Source organism: Nerophis lumbriciformis, linkage group LG23 (genome assembly GCF_033978685.3).
Source record: "Nerophis lumbriciformis linkage group LG23, RoL_Nlum_v2.1, whole genome shotgun sequence".
NCBI lineage: Eukaryota > Metazoa > Chordata > Actinopteri > Syngnathiformes > Syngnathidae > Nerophis > Nerophis lumbriciformis.
In genome coordinates, this window is record NC_084570.2 from 8,578,696 (window position 1) to 8,594,359 (window position 15,664).

Here is a 15,664-nt window from a genome sequence, read left to right on the forward strand (position 1 = left end):
GTGTGTGTGTGTGTGTGTGTGTGTGTGTGTGTGTGTGTGTGTGTGTGTGTGTGTGTGGATTTCAATTGCACACCCGAGCAGAACGCCTCCCACAAGTGATTGTGAAGGCTGACAGCGACACGTCGGCGGCGGACGACAATTGAGAACAGATAATAGAAACATTGATGCACCCAGCACCGAAGCCTCCGTTGACCCCCATTTCCTGCAATCACAAAGTTGTTATCAAATGACATTTTGTTGTTGTCACATGGACGAGGTGACGGCGTAATCAAACGTTAACAGCGTGTGTCAAAAAAAAAAAAAAAAAACGCCGCTAGAACAAGATGACGACAGTGTGTTTGAAGCCGTGTTGACATTTACAGCTGGCATTTCCCAATATGTGAGAAGTCCGCAGCACGGTAATAGAAGCAGCCCAGCCTCCCCCCGTCTGAGAGTCAGATGCCGGATTGTTTATTTTTATTTTGCATTCTGCAAGAATCTCTTCGGACTCTTCATGCTCACCTTTTCGCTGCCGTGGCGCACACAAGGGAATGCATGAACATGCGCATAGTCCGTGTGCACAAGCGTCACTGTTTCAGTTCTGGACGCTTGCCTCTACTGAGCTGCATATCAAACAGGCTGTGCTCGGCCTCCGCGCACGCACGCCGCCAAGTTGGCAGCGAGGAATGGATGGCGAGGGCGGTGGCGGTGGCGGGCGTGGGGTGTTAGCCAGTCATTTCCTGACTGAGAGGCTCTCCTCCCTGGAAGATGGCCTCTCTCTTTTCTCCCCCCCTCGTTGATCCCCTCCGTCTTCGGCATTCCGAGCGCGCCCGCTCCTCCTATCCCGTTGACCCCAGCTGGCGAGGCAAACAGTCAAAGTGTGAAGTGCTGAGCCGATGCACCTCATTGGCTGACGGCACCGCTGTGATAAGAGTGTGGATAAACGAAACGGGACAAAGCCGAGAGCCTCTAAGGGTGTGCGATGCAGAAAATGTCTGTATGGGTTAAATGTATTCACACTGCAAAAAAAAAATAGCTGACAAAATATAAGATAAAAATACTAGATTTTAGGGGGAAAAAATACCAAAAAATAGTGAAATTCAATCAATGTTTGATAACTAGGGATGTCTGATAATGGCTTTTTGCCGATATCCGATATTCCGATATTGTCCAACTCTTTAATTACCGATACCGATATCAACCGATATATACAGTCGTGGAATTAACACATTAGTATGCCTAATTTGGACAACCAGGTATGGTGAAGATAAGGTACTTTAAAAAAAATAAAAAAATAAAAAATAAGATAAATAAATTAAAAACATTTTCTTGAATAAAAAATAAAGTAAAACAATATAAAAACAGTTACATAGAAACTAGTAATTAATGAAAATTAGTAAAATTAACTGTTAAATGTTAGTACTGTTAGTGGACCAGCAGCACGCACAATCATGTGTGCTTACGGACTGTATCCCTTGCAGACTGTATTGATATATATTGATATAAAATGTAGGAACCAGAATATTAATAACAGAAAGAAACAACCTTTTTGTGTGAATGAGTGTGAATGGGGGAGGCTTTTTGGGGGGGGTTGGTGCACTAATTGTAAGTGTATTTTGTGTTTTTTTATGTTGATTTAATAAAAAAAAAATTTAAAAAAAACGATACTGATAATAAAAAAACAAAAACGATACTGATAATTTCTGATATTACATTTTAACGTATTTATCGGACATCTCTATTGATAATATAGCCCTAAATCACAAGTGTCTCGAAGGGCTGCACAACGACATCCTCGGTTCAGAGCCCACATCAGGGCAAGGAAAAACTCAAAAACTCAACCCAGTGGGATGACAATGAGAAACCATGTAGAGAACCGCAGATGTGGGTGACTATACACCTACCCCACCCCTAAGTCATCCTAAATTAAGGATTTGTAATATTTTGTATAAATATTTTATTTTGAAAACAAGTATTTTTAGTTTGCACTTATTTTTATTTTTATTTTTTTATTTAGTTATTTATTTTTTAGAATTTGCACTTCTTAAATTAAGTACGCTATATTGCCAAAAGTATTTGGCCACCTGCCTTGACTCACATATGAACTTGAAGTGCTATCCCATTCCTAACCAATAGGGTTCAATAAGATGTGGGTCCATCTTTTGCAGCTATTACAGCTTCAACTCTTCTGGGAAGGCTGTCCACAAGATTGCGGAGTGTGTTTAATAGGAATTTTCCACCATTCGTCCAAAAGCGCATTGGTGAGGTCACACACTGATGTCGGTCGAGAAGGCCTGGCTCTCAGTCTCCGTTCTAATTCATCCCAAAGGTGTTCTATCGGGTTCAGGTCAGGACTCTGTGCAGGCCAGTGAAGTTCATCCACACCAGACTTTGTCATCCATGTCTTTATGGACCTTGCTTTGTGCACTGGTCATGTTGGAAGAGGAAGGGGCCCGCTCCAAACTGTTCCCACAAGGTTGGGACAATGGAATTGTCCAAAATGTTTTGGTATCCTGGAGTCTCCGTTCTAATTCATCCCAAGGTGTTCTATCGGGTTCAGAGAAGGCGTCTCCACTGCTCTAGAGTCCAGTGGCGACATACTTTACACCACTGCATCCGACGCTTTGCATTGGACTTGGTAATGTATGGCTTAAATGCAGCTGCTCGGCCATGGAAACCCATTCCATGAAGCTCTCTGGGTACTGTACGTGGGCAAATTGGAAGGTCACATGAAGTTTGGAGCTCTGTAGCAACTGACTGTGCGGAAAGTCGGCGACCTCTTTGCACTATGCGCTTCAGCATCCGCTGACCCCTCTCTGTCAGTTTACGTGGCCTACCACTTGGTGGCTGAGTTGCTGTTGTTCCCAAACTCTTCCATTTTCTTATAATAAAGCCGACAGTTGACTTTGGAATTTAGGAGCGAGGAAATTTCATGCTGGAAATCACTGAGCTCCTGAGAGCGGCTCATTCTTTCACAAATGTTTGTAGAAACAGTCTCCATGCCTAAGTTCTTCATTTTATACACCTGTGGCCGGGCCAAGTAATTAGGACACCTGATTCTGATCATTTGGATGGGGGGCCAAATCCTTTTGGCAATATAGTGTATCTGTGGTGGTGTGAAGTTGTGTACACATTTCACATTTGCATCTCATTGCACGTAACTGTGGTGCATTTACACACACCATAGTAATACTCGTATGTTTAATGCGCCTACAATCCATCAGGCGGTGCGGCTTCATAGCTTATCAAAGTCGTACTAAAACATTTTGATACATTTTTGAGCGCCGTGTGTAATGTTCTATATTTTCAATGGAACATATAAAATGTTGGTGTTGTTTACTTGAGTCGTATTGCCATCATATTGCAACCTACACGCATCTCTTATGTTTGACTGCCATCTACTGGTCACACTTATCATTACACCATGTACCAAAAAAAATTGCTTCGAGGTCGGTAAACAAAACCTGAATTATTAGCGTACTTTAGGCGCACCGGGTTATAAGGCGCACTGTTGAGTTTTGAGAAGAAAAAAAAGGATTTTAAAGGGGAACATTATCACAATTTCAGAAGGGTTAAAACCATTAAAAATCAGTTCCCAGTGGCTTATTTTATTCTTCGAAGTTTTTTTCAAAATTTTACCCATCATGCAATATCCCTAAAAAAAGCTTCAAAGTGCCTGATTTTAACCATCGTTATAAACACCCGTCCATTTTCCTGTGACGTCACACGGTGATGCCAATACAAACAAACATGGCGGATGGACAGCAAGATATAGCGACATTAGCTCGGATTCAGACTCGGATTTCAGCGGCTTAAGCGAAATTGAAGAAGTAACTGAAGCTATTGAGCCATATCGGTTTGAACCGTATGCAAGCGAAACCGACGAAAACGACACGACAGCCAGCGACACGGGAGAAAGCGAGGACGAATTCGGCGATCGCCTTCTAAGCAACGATTGGTATGTGTTTGTTTTTAAGTGTTGTAATGTTTTTAAGCTAAATTATTGGTAAACACAATTTATGTATAATAATTTACGTAAAACCGCGAGTAATGAATAAAGTTTTCATCAATTAATATATTCTGTAGACATACCCTCATCCGCTTTCTTTTCCTGAAAGCTGATCTGTCCAGTTTTGGAGTTGATGTCAGCAGGCCAGGGAAACTAGGGTTGATATTCTTCTCTTGATCATCTTCGGTGGCTTAAGGGACGGTGTGAGCCAAGACATCCAGGGGGTTTAGCTCGCTCGTCTACCGTGCTACCAAGGTCCTTTGTCCCTGAATAGCTCACACACTCCGGCAGATTCAATGGTGGTCTGGCGGCAGATTTCTTTGACTTTATCGTTGGAAATGCATCTGCTTTGAGTGTCGCAGGATATCCACACATTCTTGCCATCTCTGTCGTAGCATAGCTTTCATCGGTAAAGTGTGCGGAACAAACGACTGACCATTTTCGTCGGCTTTCCCCACACCCTCGTATTTTGAACAACATTCGTCCAATTTCTTGCCACTTTCGCATCTTTGGGCCACTGGTGCAACTTTAATCCGTCCCTGTTCGTGTTGTTACACCCTCCGACAACACACCGACGAGGCATGATGTCTCCAAGGTACGGAAAACAGTCGAAAAAACGGAAAATAACAGAGCTTATTTGATTCGGTGTTTGTAATGTGTTTGAGAAAATGGCGGATTGCTTCCCGATGTGACGTCACGTTGTGACTTCATCGCTCCGAGAGCGAATAATAGAAAGGCGTTTCATTCGCCAAATTCACCCATTTAGAGTTCGGAAATCGGTTAAAAAAATATATGGTCTTTTTTCTGCAACATCAAGGTATATATTGACGCTTACATAGGTCTGGTGATAATGTTCCCCTTTAAATGCGCCTTTTAGTCCGGAAAATACGGTAGCTGTTGGAGAGACCCGAGTTCCTGTCCTGTCTTCTGTTATGCAAAGGGTGGGTAGAATACCCAAAAACTGTAACAACAAGTACTGTTGCTTTAGAACAGGGGTTCTTAACCTGGTTGGAGGTACCGAACCCCACCAGTTTCAAATGCGCATTCACCGAACCCTGAAAAATATTATTATATATATATATATCTTTTTTAATTCAAGACAAAGTTATATATTTTTTTTTTACTAGTGCACAAAATGAACCGTGCATGAACATCACTTTGTTCCCAGAACAAAACCAACAGAGTGCATGAACTCACAACAAATTACTGTCAGGTTCAAACACCGAACTATCTATTACACAAGACAAGAAGAAGGAATCAAGCAGAGACAGAGTTTAATTTTACTCATGAGGAGAGACGTATTGGGCTGGACACTCAGTTACAGTTTCACCCTACGCTCTAAGGTACAGCCCCGCGTGCTCTATTTATTCGGGAGGTCCCTAGTTCACATCACTGAGGCTCTTTCTGAAGGGAGGGGTAATGCAAGCAGCTCCAGTAGACACAATACATGATTATTCAGAATGGAAATGTGCTGACACTCGTGATTTCGTCCTGTCTCTGTTTTGTCTGCGTTGAGGTACTCGATGTCCGTCCTTGGCTGTCAGCAGGCAGGGTCTGAAAACAAACTGCTGACACGAGACAACTCGCAAAGCAAGATTACAAGTTGTGCCTTTGCACAGATAGAAAAGTACAACTTCAGCACTATAATAACTATAGCAACGGCCTTTAAGCATAAGAGTTGTGTGATAACTTATACATAATTATTCTTTTTTACACACCTGCAAATCAGATGTAAAATTAAAGGGAACATTGTTTGGGGGTATCCATAACATGGTGATAGGGAGAAGTTTTTATTTACACGATGAGTCGGGTGTGTCTTGACCTTCGCCGAACCCCTGAGACCGACTCACTGAACCCCTAGGGTTCGACCAAACCCAGGTTAAGAACCACTGCTTTAGAATAATATGACTCAAGTAAAAGTAAAAAGTACTTATACTTTTGGGGGAATCCTCTTTATATTCAGTAATAGTACCCAGTATTTCGTGTTACGAAAATAACTACTCAAATAAATATTTTGATAACAGCAACAAATAGCTAAATTAATGATTTATTATTTAAAAAAATATGGTAAAAACAAAGATCTGTCCAAAGCACACTTGAGAGTCAGATTAATAGCGGCGGTCATAATATAATACAGTATGTCCTTCCAGGCGCAATCGCTTTGTAAAATATGCATGAGTCCGGTGTTCTACCTCACAAACTATTTTCGTCAGGAAGTCATGTTCTTGCAGCGAGAAGCAGGAGTGTCTCCCATTACGTTCAAGGGTCGGTTTTCTCGGGCATGAACGCTGGTTGATACCCGATACATCTTGCTGTTACTGTCGATAGCCAATGCTGCCTTCTCATGATGGATCGCTTGTTTGAAAACACCCCGGAGGAGACTGAAACTCAATAAATACCCATGTTGTAAAACTAGTGTAAAGGTGCTTTTGAAAGAGGATGTCAGAGGATGTCAAAAAGTGTTCCATCTTTGAGGACAGCGTGTTTCTGTGTCTACAATAGAGTGGATCTATCATCATTATTAATCTAATTAGAACATTTAATGTAATTGACTAGGAATGTTCCAATTGGGGTTTTAGGCTACCGACCATCAGCCAATACCGATCGCGTGTATCAGCTGTACATTTTTCAGTGTATCTAGGGCGGAGGTCAGCAAACCGCGGCTCTAGAGCAGCATAGCGCCGCCCTAGTGGCTCCCTGTACCTCTTTTAGTCCATCTTCTTCCGCTTATCCGAGGTCGGGTCGCGGGGGCAGCAGCTTAAGCAGGGAAGCCCAGACTTCCCTCTCCCCAGCCACTTCGTCCAGCTCTTCCCGGGGGATCCCGAGGCGTTCCCAGGCCAGCCGGGAGACATAGTCTTCCCAACGTGTCCTGGGTCTTCCCCGTGGCCTCCTACCGGTTGGACGTGCCCTAAACACCTTCCTAGGGAGGCGTTCGGGTGGCATCCTGACCAGATGCCCGAACCACCTCATCTGGCTCCTCTCGATGTGGAGGAGCAGCGGCTCTACTTTGAGCTCCCCTCGGATGACAGAGCTTCTCACCCTATCTCTAAGGGAGAGCCCCGCCACTCGGCGGAGGAAACTCATTTCGGCCGTGATTTTGTCCTTTCAATCATAACCCAAAGCTCATGACCATAGGTGAGGATAGGAACGTAGATCGACCGGTAAATTGAGTGCTTTGCCTTCCGGCTCAGCTCCTTGTTCACCACAACGGATCGCATTACTGAAGACGCCGCACCGATCCGCCTGTCGATCTCACGATCCACTCTTCTCTCACTCGTGAACAAGACTCTGAGGTACTTGAACTCCTCCACTTGGGGCAGGGTGTCCTCCCCAACCCGGAGATGGCATTCCACCCTTTTCCGGGCGAGAACCATGGACTCGGACTTGGAGGTGCTGATTCTCATCCCAGTCGCTTCACACTCAGCTGCAAACCGATCCAGCGAGAGCTGAAGATCCTGGCCAGATGAAGCCATCAGGACCACATCATCTGCAAAAAGCAGAGACCTAATCCTGCAGCCACCAAACCGGATCCCCTCAACGCCTTGACTGCGCCTAGAAATTCTGTCCATAAAAGTTATGAACAGAATCGGTGACAAAGGGCAGCCTTGGTGGAGTCCAACCCTCACTGGAAACGTGTCCGACTTACTGCCGGCAATGCGGACCAAGCTCTGACACTGATCATACAGGGAGCGGACCGCCAAAATCAGACAGTCCGATACCCCATACTCTCTGAGCACTCCCCACAGGATTTCCCGAAGGACACAGTCAAATGCCTTCTCCAAGTCCACAAAGCACATGTAGACTGGTTGGGCAAACTCCCATGCACCCTCAAGGACCCTGCCGAGAGTATAGAGCTGGTCCACAGTTCCACGACCAGGACAAAAACTGCACTGTTCCTCCTGAATCCGAGGTTCGACTATCCGGTGTAGCCTCCTCTCCCGTTTAGTGATGTGTGAAAATGGAAAAAGATGATGAAAGACATTTTTTTTATTTTAATATATTTTCTGTAGGAGAACAAACATGACACAAACCTTCCTATTTGTTAGAAATCCCACTGTTTATAATACACATGCTTCACTGATGAGAGTATTGGGCGAGCACCGTTTTGTCCTACTAATTTCAGCGATCCTTGAACTCATCGTTTGTTTACACGCACAACTTTCTCCGACGCTGCCACAGAGAGACGTGTTTTATGCCACTCCTTCCTTGTCTCATTTTGTCCATCAAACGTTTTATGCTGTGCGTGACTGCACAAAGATGAGCTTTGTTGATCTTATTGATTTGCTGGAGTGCTTATCAGGCATATTTGGTCAATCCATTACTGCAAGCTAATCGACGCTAACATGCTATTTAGGCTAGCTGTATGTACATATTGCATCATTATTGTAGGTATATTTGAGCTCACTCAATTTCCCTTAATTATGTCCTCTGTGTATATAATTTATATTTGCATGTCTCATGACACATTATCTGTATGTAATATTGGCTGCATTTCTCATAGTTGTTTGTGTGCCATGTTGTTCCAGACCACAGCAAACGTTACCCAGCATGCAAAGATTGTAATAAATCCATTAGAAGAAGACAGCCTGCCGTTTCCTTAAACTTGGACACGCACATCTATACCTTTGGGCATTCTGAGCCAGTAATTTCTAGAAGTTATCTCATCCTGTGAGAAGCCTCCATTTTACTAATGATTTCCAATGTTGCAAAAATGTGTAGAATAAAAATTAAGATACAATATTTGTGTCAACGAAGATTTCCGTCAGCCTTTGATAGTAGGCTAGTATAGCTAATATAGATATGTGTTGCCTTCGTTATAACACTTATATAAGACTTTTAATTTTTTGCTGCTCCAGACAGATTTTATTTTATTATTATTTTTCCTCCAATATTGCTCTTTCAACATTTTGGGTTGCCGACCCCTGATCTAGGGTGAGTGCTAATGACAGTGTAACAATATCAACACAATATGTAAACTAGTTCCTTATTGTCTTGTATTACATACGAATTATTTGAGCACTCTAGCAAGATGTTTAGCCTCATTGTCCAGTGATAATACTACTTGATAATGATACTTAAAGGGGACCTATTATGCAAAACCAACTTTTCTTACCTATTGGTACTTGTCTTTGTGTATTTGGGATCTGCAAAGGTTCAGAAAATCTTAAAAATTGAACCATGGCGGCATGGTGGAGGTATTTATAAAACGATATTGCCTTCCTCTCTATTTGATCCAAGCGGCTTGTTTCTGGGTGTTGTTGATAAGTGGCTTTCGCTTTGCATATTAGAGTTTTAACTTACACTTACAGATGTAGCGGCTAACTGTAGTTACTGACAGTGGTTTTCTGAATTGTTCCTGAGCCCATGTGGTGATATCCTTTACACACTGATGTTGCTTTTTGATGCAGTACCACCTGAGGGATTGAAGGTCACAGGCTTAGCTGCTTACGTGGAGTGATTTTTCCCAGATTCTCTGAACCTTTTGATGATATTACGGACCGTAGATGGTGAAAAAATTATTTGCAATAGCTCATTGACAAATGTTTTTCTTAAACTGTTCGACAATTTGCTAACGCATTTGTTCATATAGTGGTGACCCTCGCCCCATCCTTGTTTGTGAATCCCTGTTTGTGAATGACTGAGCATTTATGCCCAATTATGGCACCCACCTGTTCCCAATTAGCCTGTTCACCTGTGGGATGTTCCCAATAAGTGTTTGATGAGCATTCCTCAACTTTCTCAGTCTTTTTTGCCATTTGTGCCAGCTCTTTTGAAACATCTTGCAGGCGTCAAATTCCAAATGAGCTAATATTTGCAATAATTAACAACATTTAGCAGTTCGAACATTAAGTATCTTGTCTGTGCAGTCTATTCAGTTGAATATAGGTTGAAAAGGATTTGCAAATCATTGTATTCTGTTTTTATTTACCATTTACACAAAGTGCCAACTTCACTGGTTTTGGGTTTTATATTTTACTGTGCCTATTTATCCACAGCATCCCTGTGATTAATCTAGTTAAGATATTTACTCGTTTGACAGCACTGAAGTAAAGATACAAAACATATTTCTACCATGGAGGAGGCATGAGGTCAGACACTGATGGATTGTGTCTAACTGCTCCATTTTAGCCCGCCCACTGACTGCCTGACCTTCCTATGGCCTTGCGTTCCAAAGGCGTTTAAATGCAGCTTGGTTGGTACTGACAGAGGTGATCATTTAAGTCACCGTCTGATGTGTGTGTCCTGGCTTCAAACCAGGGTGCCACATGTTTTGTTGTTTTTTTCCCCAATGCTGATATTGTACTAATCTGCAGTAATAAAGCCATTGCTTCAAATTGACATTAGTTGCCGTGCAAATGGAACGACTTAGTGAGAATACACTTTGTGCTTGAACGGTGAACAGTTTGTGCAATCTACAAAATAGCGTGCACTGGGTGTGCAATTGAAAAGTGGCGAAGACTGCCTTATTTAATTGAGGGTTTTGCATGTACTATACGCTGCATCACCACAGAAACACCCATTTACTGCACATTCATGTTATCATCCTCCTACCTGTGGAGTTTTGCTACCTTTTTAAATAAGCAAGAGACATGTACCGTATTTTTCGGAGTATAAGTCGCTCCGGAGTATAACTCGCACCGGTCGAAAATGCATAATAAAGACGGAAAAAAACATATATAAGTCGCATTTTTTGGGGAAATGTATTTGATAAAACCCAACACCAAGAATAGAAATTTGAAAGGCAATTTAAAATAAATAAAGAATAGTGAACAACAGGCTGAATAAGTGTACGTTATATGAGGCATAAATAACCAACTGAGAACGTGCCTGGTATGTTAACGTAACATATTATGGTAAGAGTCATTCAAATAACTATAACATATAGAACATGCTATACGTTTACCAAACAATCTGTCACTCCTAATCGCTAAATCCCATGAAATCTTATACGTCTAGTCTCTTACGTGAATGAGCTAAATAATATTATTTGATATTTTACGCTAATGTGATAATAATTTCACACATAAGTCGCTCCTGAGTATAAGTCGCACCCCCGGCCAAACTATGAAAAAAAACCACGACTTATAGTCCGAAAAATACGGTACCACGTTTTATGGGCATTTTAGAAGCAGTCGACAGTGACACCACTTTTTTAATGTATTTTTGTACCACTGAAGGTGCATGGGAGAGAAGCTGTACTCCTGTGCTCCAGACGCAAAAATGCATATTTCAATAAGTGTTTTATCATGTAGGATATATGTTAGTAACAAATATTCTATGTGGAAAAAACTAAACGCATCAATAGAATTCATTTTTATCAGCCCCTTGAGTCCTCTATCTGCTATGAAATTATAAAAGGATGTTGCTGAATAGACAATTTATTGTCTGACCATCCAAATACACTATTTTTTTTTAAAATTTTATTATTTTTTTCTCCACTCGGGCTGTGCCCCGGGCTGATGTAACAGTTGGTTGGGGGGCGCGTAATAAATAATAAATAAATGAAAAATAACATATTGCCAGAAGTATTTGGCCACCTGCCTTGACTCATATGAACTTGAAGTGCCATCCCATTCCTAACCCATAGGGTTCAATATGATGTCGGTCCACCTTTTGCAGCTATTACAGCTTAAACTCTTCTGGGAAGGCTGTCCACAAGGTTGCGGAGTGTGTTTATAGGAATTTTCCACCATTATTCTAAAAGCGCACTGGTGAGGTCACACACTGGCTATCAGTCTCTGTTCTAATTCATCCCAAAGGTGTTCTATCGGGTTCAGGTCAGGACTCTGTGCAGGCCAGTCAAGTTCATCCACACTAGACTCTGTCATCCATGTCTTTATGGACCTTGCTTTGTGCACTGGTGCACAGTCATGTTGGAAGAGGAAGGGGCCCGCTCCAAACTGTTCCCACAAGGTTGGGAGCATGGAATTCTCCAAAATGTTTTTGGTATCCTGGAGCATTCAAAGTTCCTTTCACTTGAACTAAGGGGCCAAGCCCAACTCCTAAAAAACAACCCCACACCATAATTCCTCCTCCACCAAATTTCACACTCTGCACAATGCAGTCCGAAATGTAGCGTTCTCCTGGCAACCAAATCACTAAGCTCCTGAGAGCGCTCCATTCTTTCACAAATATTTGTAAAAACAGTCTCCATGCCTAAGTGCTTGATTTTATACACCTGTGTCCGGGCCAAGTGATTAGGACACCTGATTATGATCATTTGGATGGGTGGCCAAAATACTTTTGGCAATATAGTGTATATTGGAATGTACACGTCGGAAGGAGGATTCTTTTCTGTCCATTGTCTGTCTTTGCAGAGCGAGCCCTCGTCCTTTACAGCTGTGTGTGGCACTGTGTCAGTGTGCGCGTCTGTTAAAACCCAAAATAGTGCTCCTTAAACTGTAATAAGTGTTAATAAATCACATTGCCTGGCTAAATAATACAAACCCCGTTTCCATATGAGTTGGGAAATTGTGTTAGATGTAAATATAAACGGAATACAATGATTTGCAAATCCTTTTCAACCCATATTCAGTTGAATATGCTACAAAGACAAAATATTTGATGTTCAAACTGATAAACTTTTTTTTTTTGCAAATAATCATTAACTTCAGAATTTGATGCCAGCAACACGTGACAAAGAAGTTGGGAAAGGTGGCAATAAATACTGATAAAGTTGAGGAATGCTCATCAAACACTTATTTGGAACATCCCACAGGTGAACAGGCAAATTGGGAACAGGTGGGTGCCATGATTGGGTATAAAAGTAGATTCCATGAAATGCTCAGTCATTCACAAACAAGGATGGGGCGAGGGTCACCACTTTGTCAACAATTGCGTGAGCAAATTGTTGAACAGTTTAAGAACAACATTTCTCAACCAGCTATTGCAAGGAATTTAGGGATTTCACCATCTACGGTCCGTAATATCATCAAAGGGTTCAGAGAATCTGGAGAAATCACTGCACGTAAGCAGCTAAGCCCGTGACATTCAATCCCTCAGGCTGTACTGCATCAACAAGCGACATCAGTGTGTAAAGGATATCACCACATGGGCTCAGGAACACTTCAGAAACCCACTGTCAGTAACTACAGTTGGTCGCTACATCTGTAAGTGCAAGTTAAAACTCTCCTATGCAAGGTGAAAACCGTTCATCAACACCCAGAAACGCCGTCGGCTTCGCTGGGCCTGAGCTCCTCTAAGATGGACTGATACAAAGTGGAAAAGTGTTCTGTGGTCTGACGAGTCCACATTTCAAATTGTTTTTGGAAACTGTGGACGTCGTGTCCTGCAGACCAAAGAGGAAAAGAACCATTGTTATAGGCGCAAAGTTGAAAAGCCAGCATGTGTGATGGTATGGGGGTGTATTAGTGCCCAAGACATGGGTAACTTACACATCTGTGAAGGCACCATTAATGCTGAAAGGTAGGTACAGGTTTTGGAGCAACATATGTTGTCATCCAAGCAACGTTACCATGGACGCCCCTGCTTATTTCAGCAAAACAATGCCAAGCCACGTGTTACATCAACGTTGCTTCATAGTAAAAGAGTGCGGGTACTAGACTGGCCTGCCTGTAGTCCAGACCTGTCTCCCATTGAAAATGTGTGGCGCATTGTGAAGCCTAAAATACCACAACGGAGACCCCCGGACTGTTGAACAACTTAAGCTGTACATCAAGCAAGAATGGGACAGAATTCCACTTGAGCAGCTTAAAAAATGTGTCTCCTCAGTTCCCAAACGTTTACTGAGTGTTGTTAAAAGGAAAGGCCATGTAACACAGTGGTGAACAAGTCCTTTCCCAACTACTTTGGCACGTGTTGCAGCCATGAAATTCTAAGTTAATTATTATTTGCACACAAAAAATAAAGTTTATGAGTTTGAACATCAAATATCTTGTCTTTGTAGTGCATTCAACTGAATATGGGTTGAAAATGATTTGCAAATCATTGTATTCCGTTTATATTTACATCTAACACAATTTCCCAACTCATATGGAAACGGGGTTTGTATATTTGCATTTTCTCCTTCCAGTAATGTGGCATATATATTTTGCGTATTAATGCTGACAGAGACGCAAAATGGGTGATATTTACTTAACAGACGCCATCCACTTTGCACACGTTTGGTATATCAAGCTTTTCGTGTGCTATCAAGTTTGCACATGTTTTTAGTACACGCAAACCTGGAGTAAATCAGGCCCTTAGTGATTTTTTTTTTTTTTTTTTTTTTTTTTTTACACAGAGCACCATAACACACACAAATAGCTTCACCTTACCATTTCATGTCCTCAGAGCCAGGATGGACGCTTCGAGGTGCGCGGACGCCACGGCAAGTCGGTGCTGACCATCGCCAGCGTGAAGTTGGCGGACCTGGGTCGCTTCGACTGCGAGGCACTGAGTAGGATCGGAGGCCATCAGAAAAGCATGTTTCTGGACATTGAGTGTGAGTCCATGATGTTTTTTTTATCCTGCCTTACAGTGCATATCGATGACATATAAAAATGATCGTTGCTATGACCACACTGTGTTAAAAACAAGCAGCTGCCAACAAAGTCACACCTGCTTTGTCCTTGCAATTTTCTTAAGCAATGTGTTGTCAGTGCAGCGCTTTCACAGCCTCCAGGTAGGTAAAAGTGCACTGTCTTTCCCCAACACCTCTGCACCTGACACCTGATACTTTTGGTTCCTACACTGCAAAAACTGAAATCTAAGTAGGATTGAATATCTCAAATAAGGGTGATATTTGCTTATTTTCTGTCTGTTAAGATAATTCTTCTCACTAAGCAGATTTTATGTTAGAGTGTTTTACTTGTTTTAAGTGTTTTAGTCCTAAATTATCTCAGTAAGATATTACAGCTTGTTGCTGAGATTCGATGACCTATATTGAGTAAAACATGCTTGAAACTAGAATATCAACTGTTGCAAAGCTTTGTCATCAACACTCACAAGTATAAAACTACTTTTTTAAAGTAATAATTTCTTCAAGCATGAAAAAAAAAAATCCTGATTTTGACACAAATGTGTCTCATAATTAAAACAGATGACGGCCAAATGGACTGCTGTTTTATTTTCAGTGAAACAATAGAAAATACGTACTCATATACTAGTACATTTGGGACGGTACAGCAAACTGACAGTTCATATTTAAACATTTAACATGTGACATTTCAAACAATTTTTAACAGAAATAGTTCATGCACATTCAGATAAATTCTTCAAAATTACAATATAAATAAATTTGGCCGGGGGCCGGGCTGTATATATGCGCACTAATTGACTGAAAGAGCACGCACTTAGCGTGATGATGTCATGTTATCGATGGAAAAATGCATTTTTAGACAATATGATTTGCCTGAGCGGCTAGGAGACCCCGAGAGTATAACAAGCGGTTGCCTTGTTGCCTTTCCATTAAGAACAATAAATTTGTTTTTAGTATAAGTTTGCTGGCTTCAAGAAATGTAATGCCGGGCGCATATCATTATGTCAAGATAATGGCACTAGCATTTACTTCTGTTAAGAATATTTTTCAACATATTGAGCAAAAAGGTCTGTTTTTTTTCTACCAAGAAAAGTGCACATGTATATATACATACATATATATATATATATATATATATATATACATACATATATATATATATATATATATATACATATATATATATATATATATAT

General features: G+C 41.5%; 1 protein-coding gene across 3 annotated transcripts in view; it reads left to right on the forward strand.

Moving 5' to 3' along the window:
* Positions 1 to 15,664, forward strand: part of LOC133622452 (neural cell adhesion molecule 2-like) — an 801,647-nt gene that overhangs the window by 721,995 nt on the left and 63,988 nt on the right. For all 3 annotated transcript variants that reach the window (XM_061985218.1, XM_061985216.1, XM_061985217.1), the window contains exon 9: positions 14,282 to 14,432. In XM_061985218.1, coding sequence (XP_061841202.1) covers positions 14,282 to 14,432 — 151 coding nt within the window. The remainder of the gene's footprint in view (positions 1 to 14,281; positions 14,433 to 15,664) is intronic.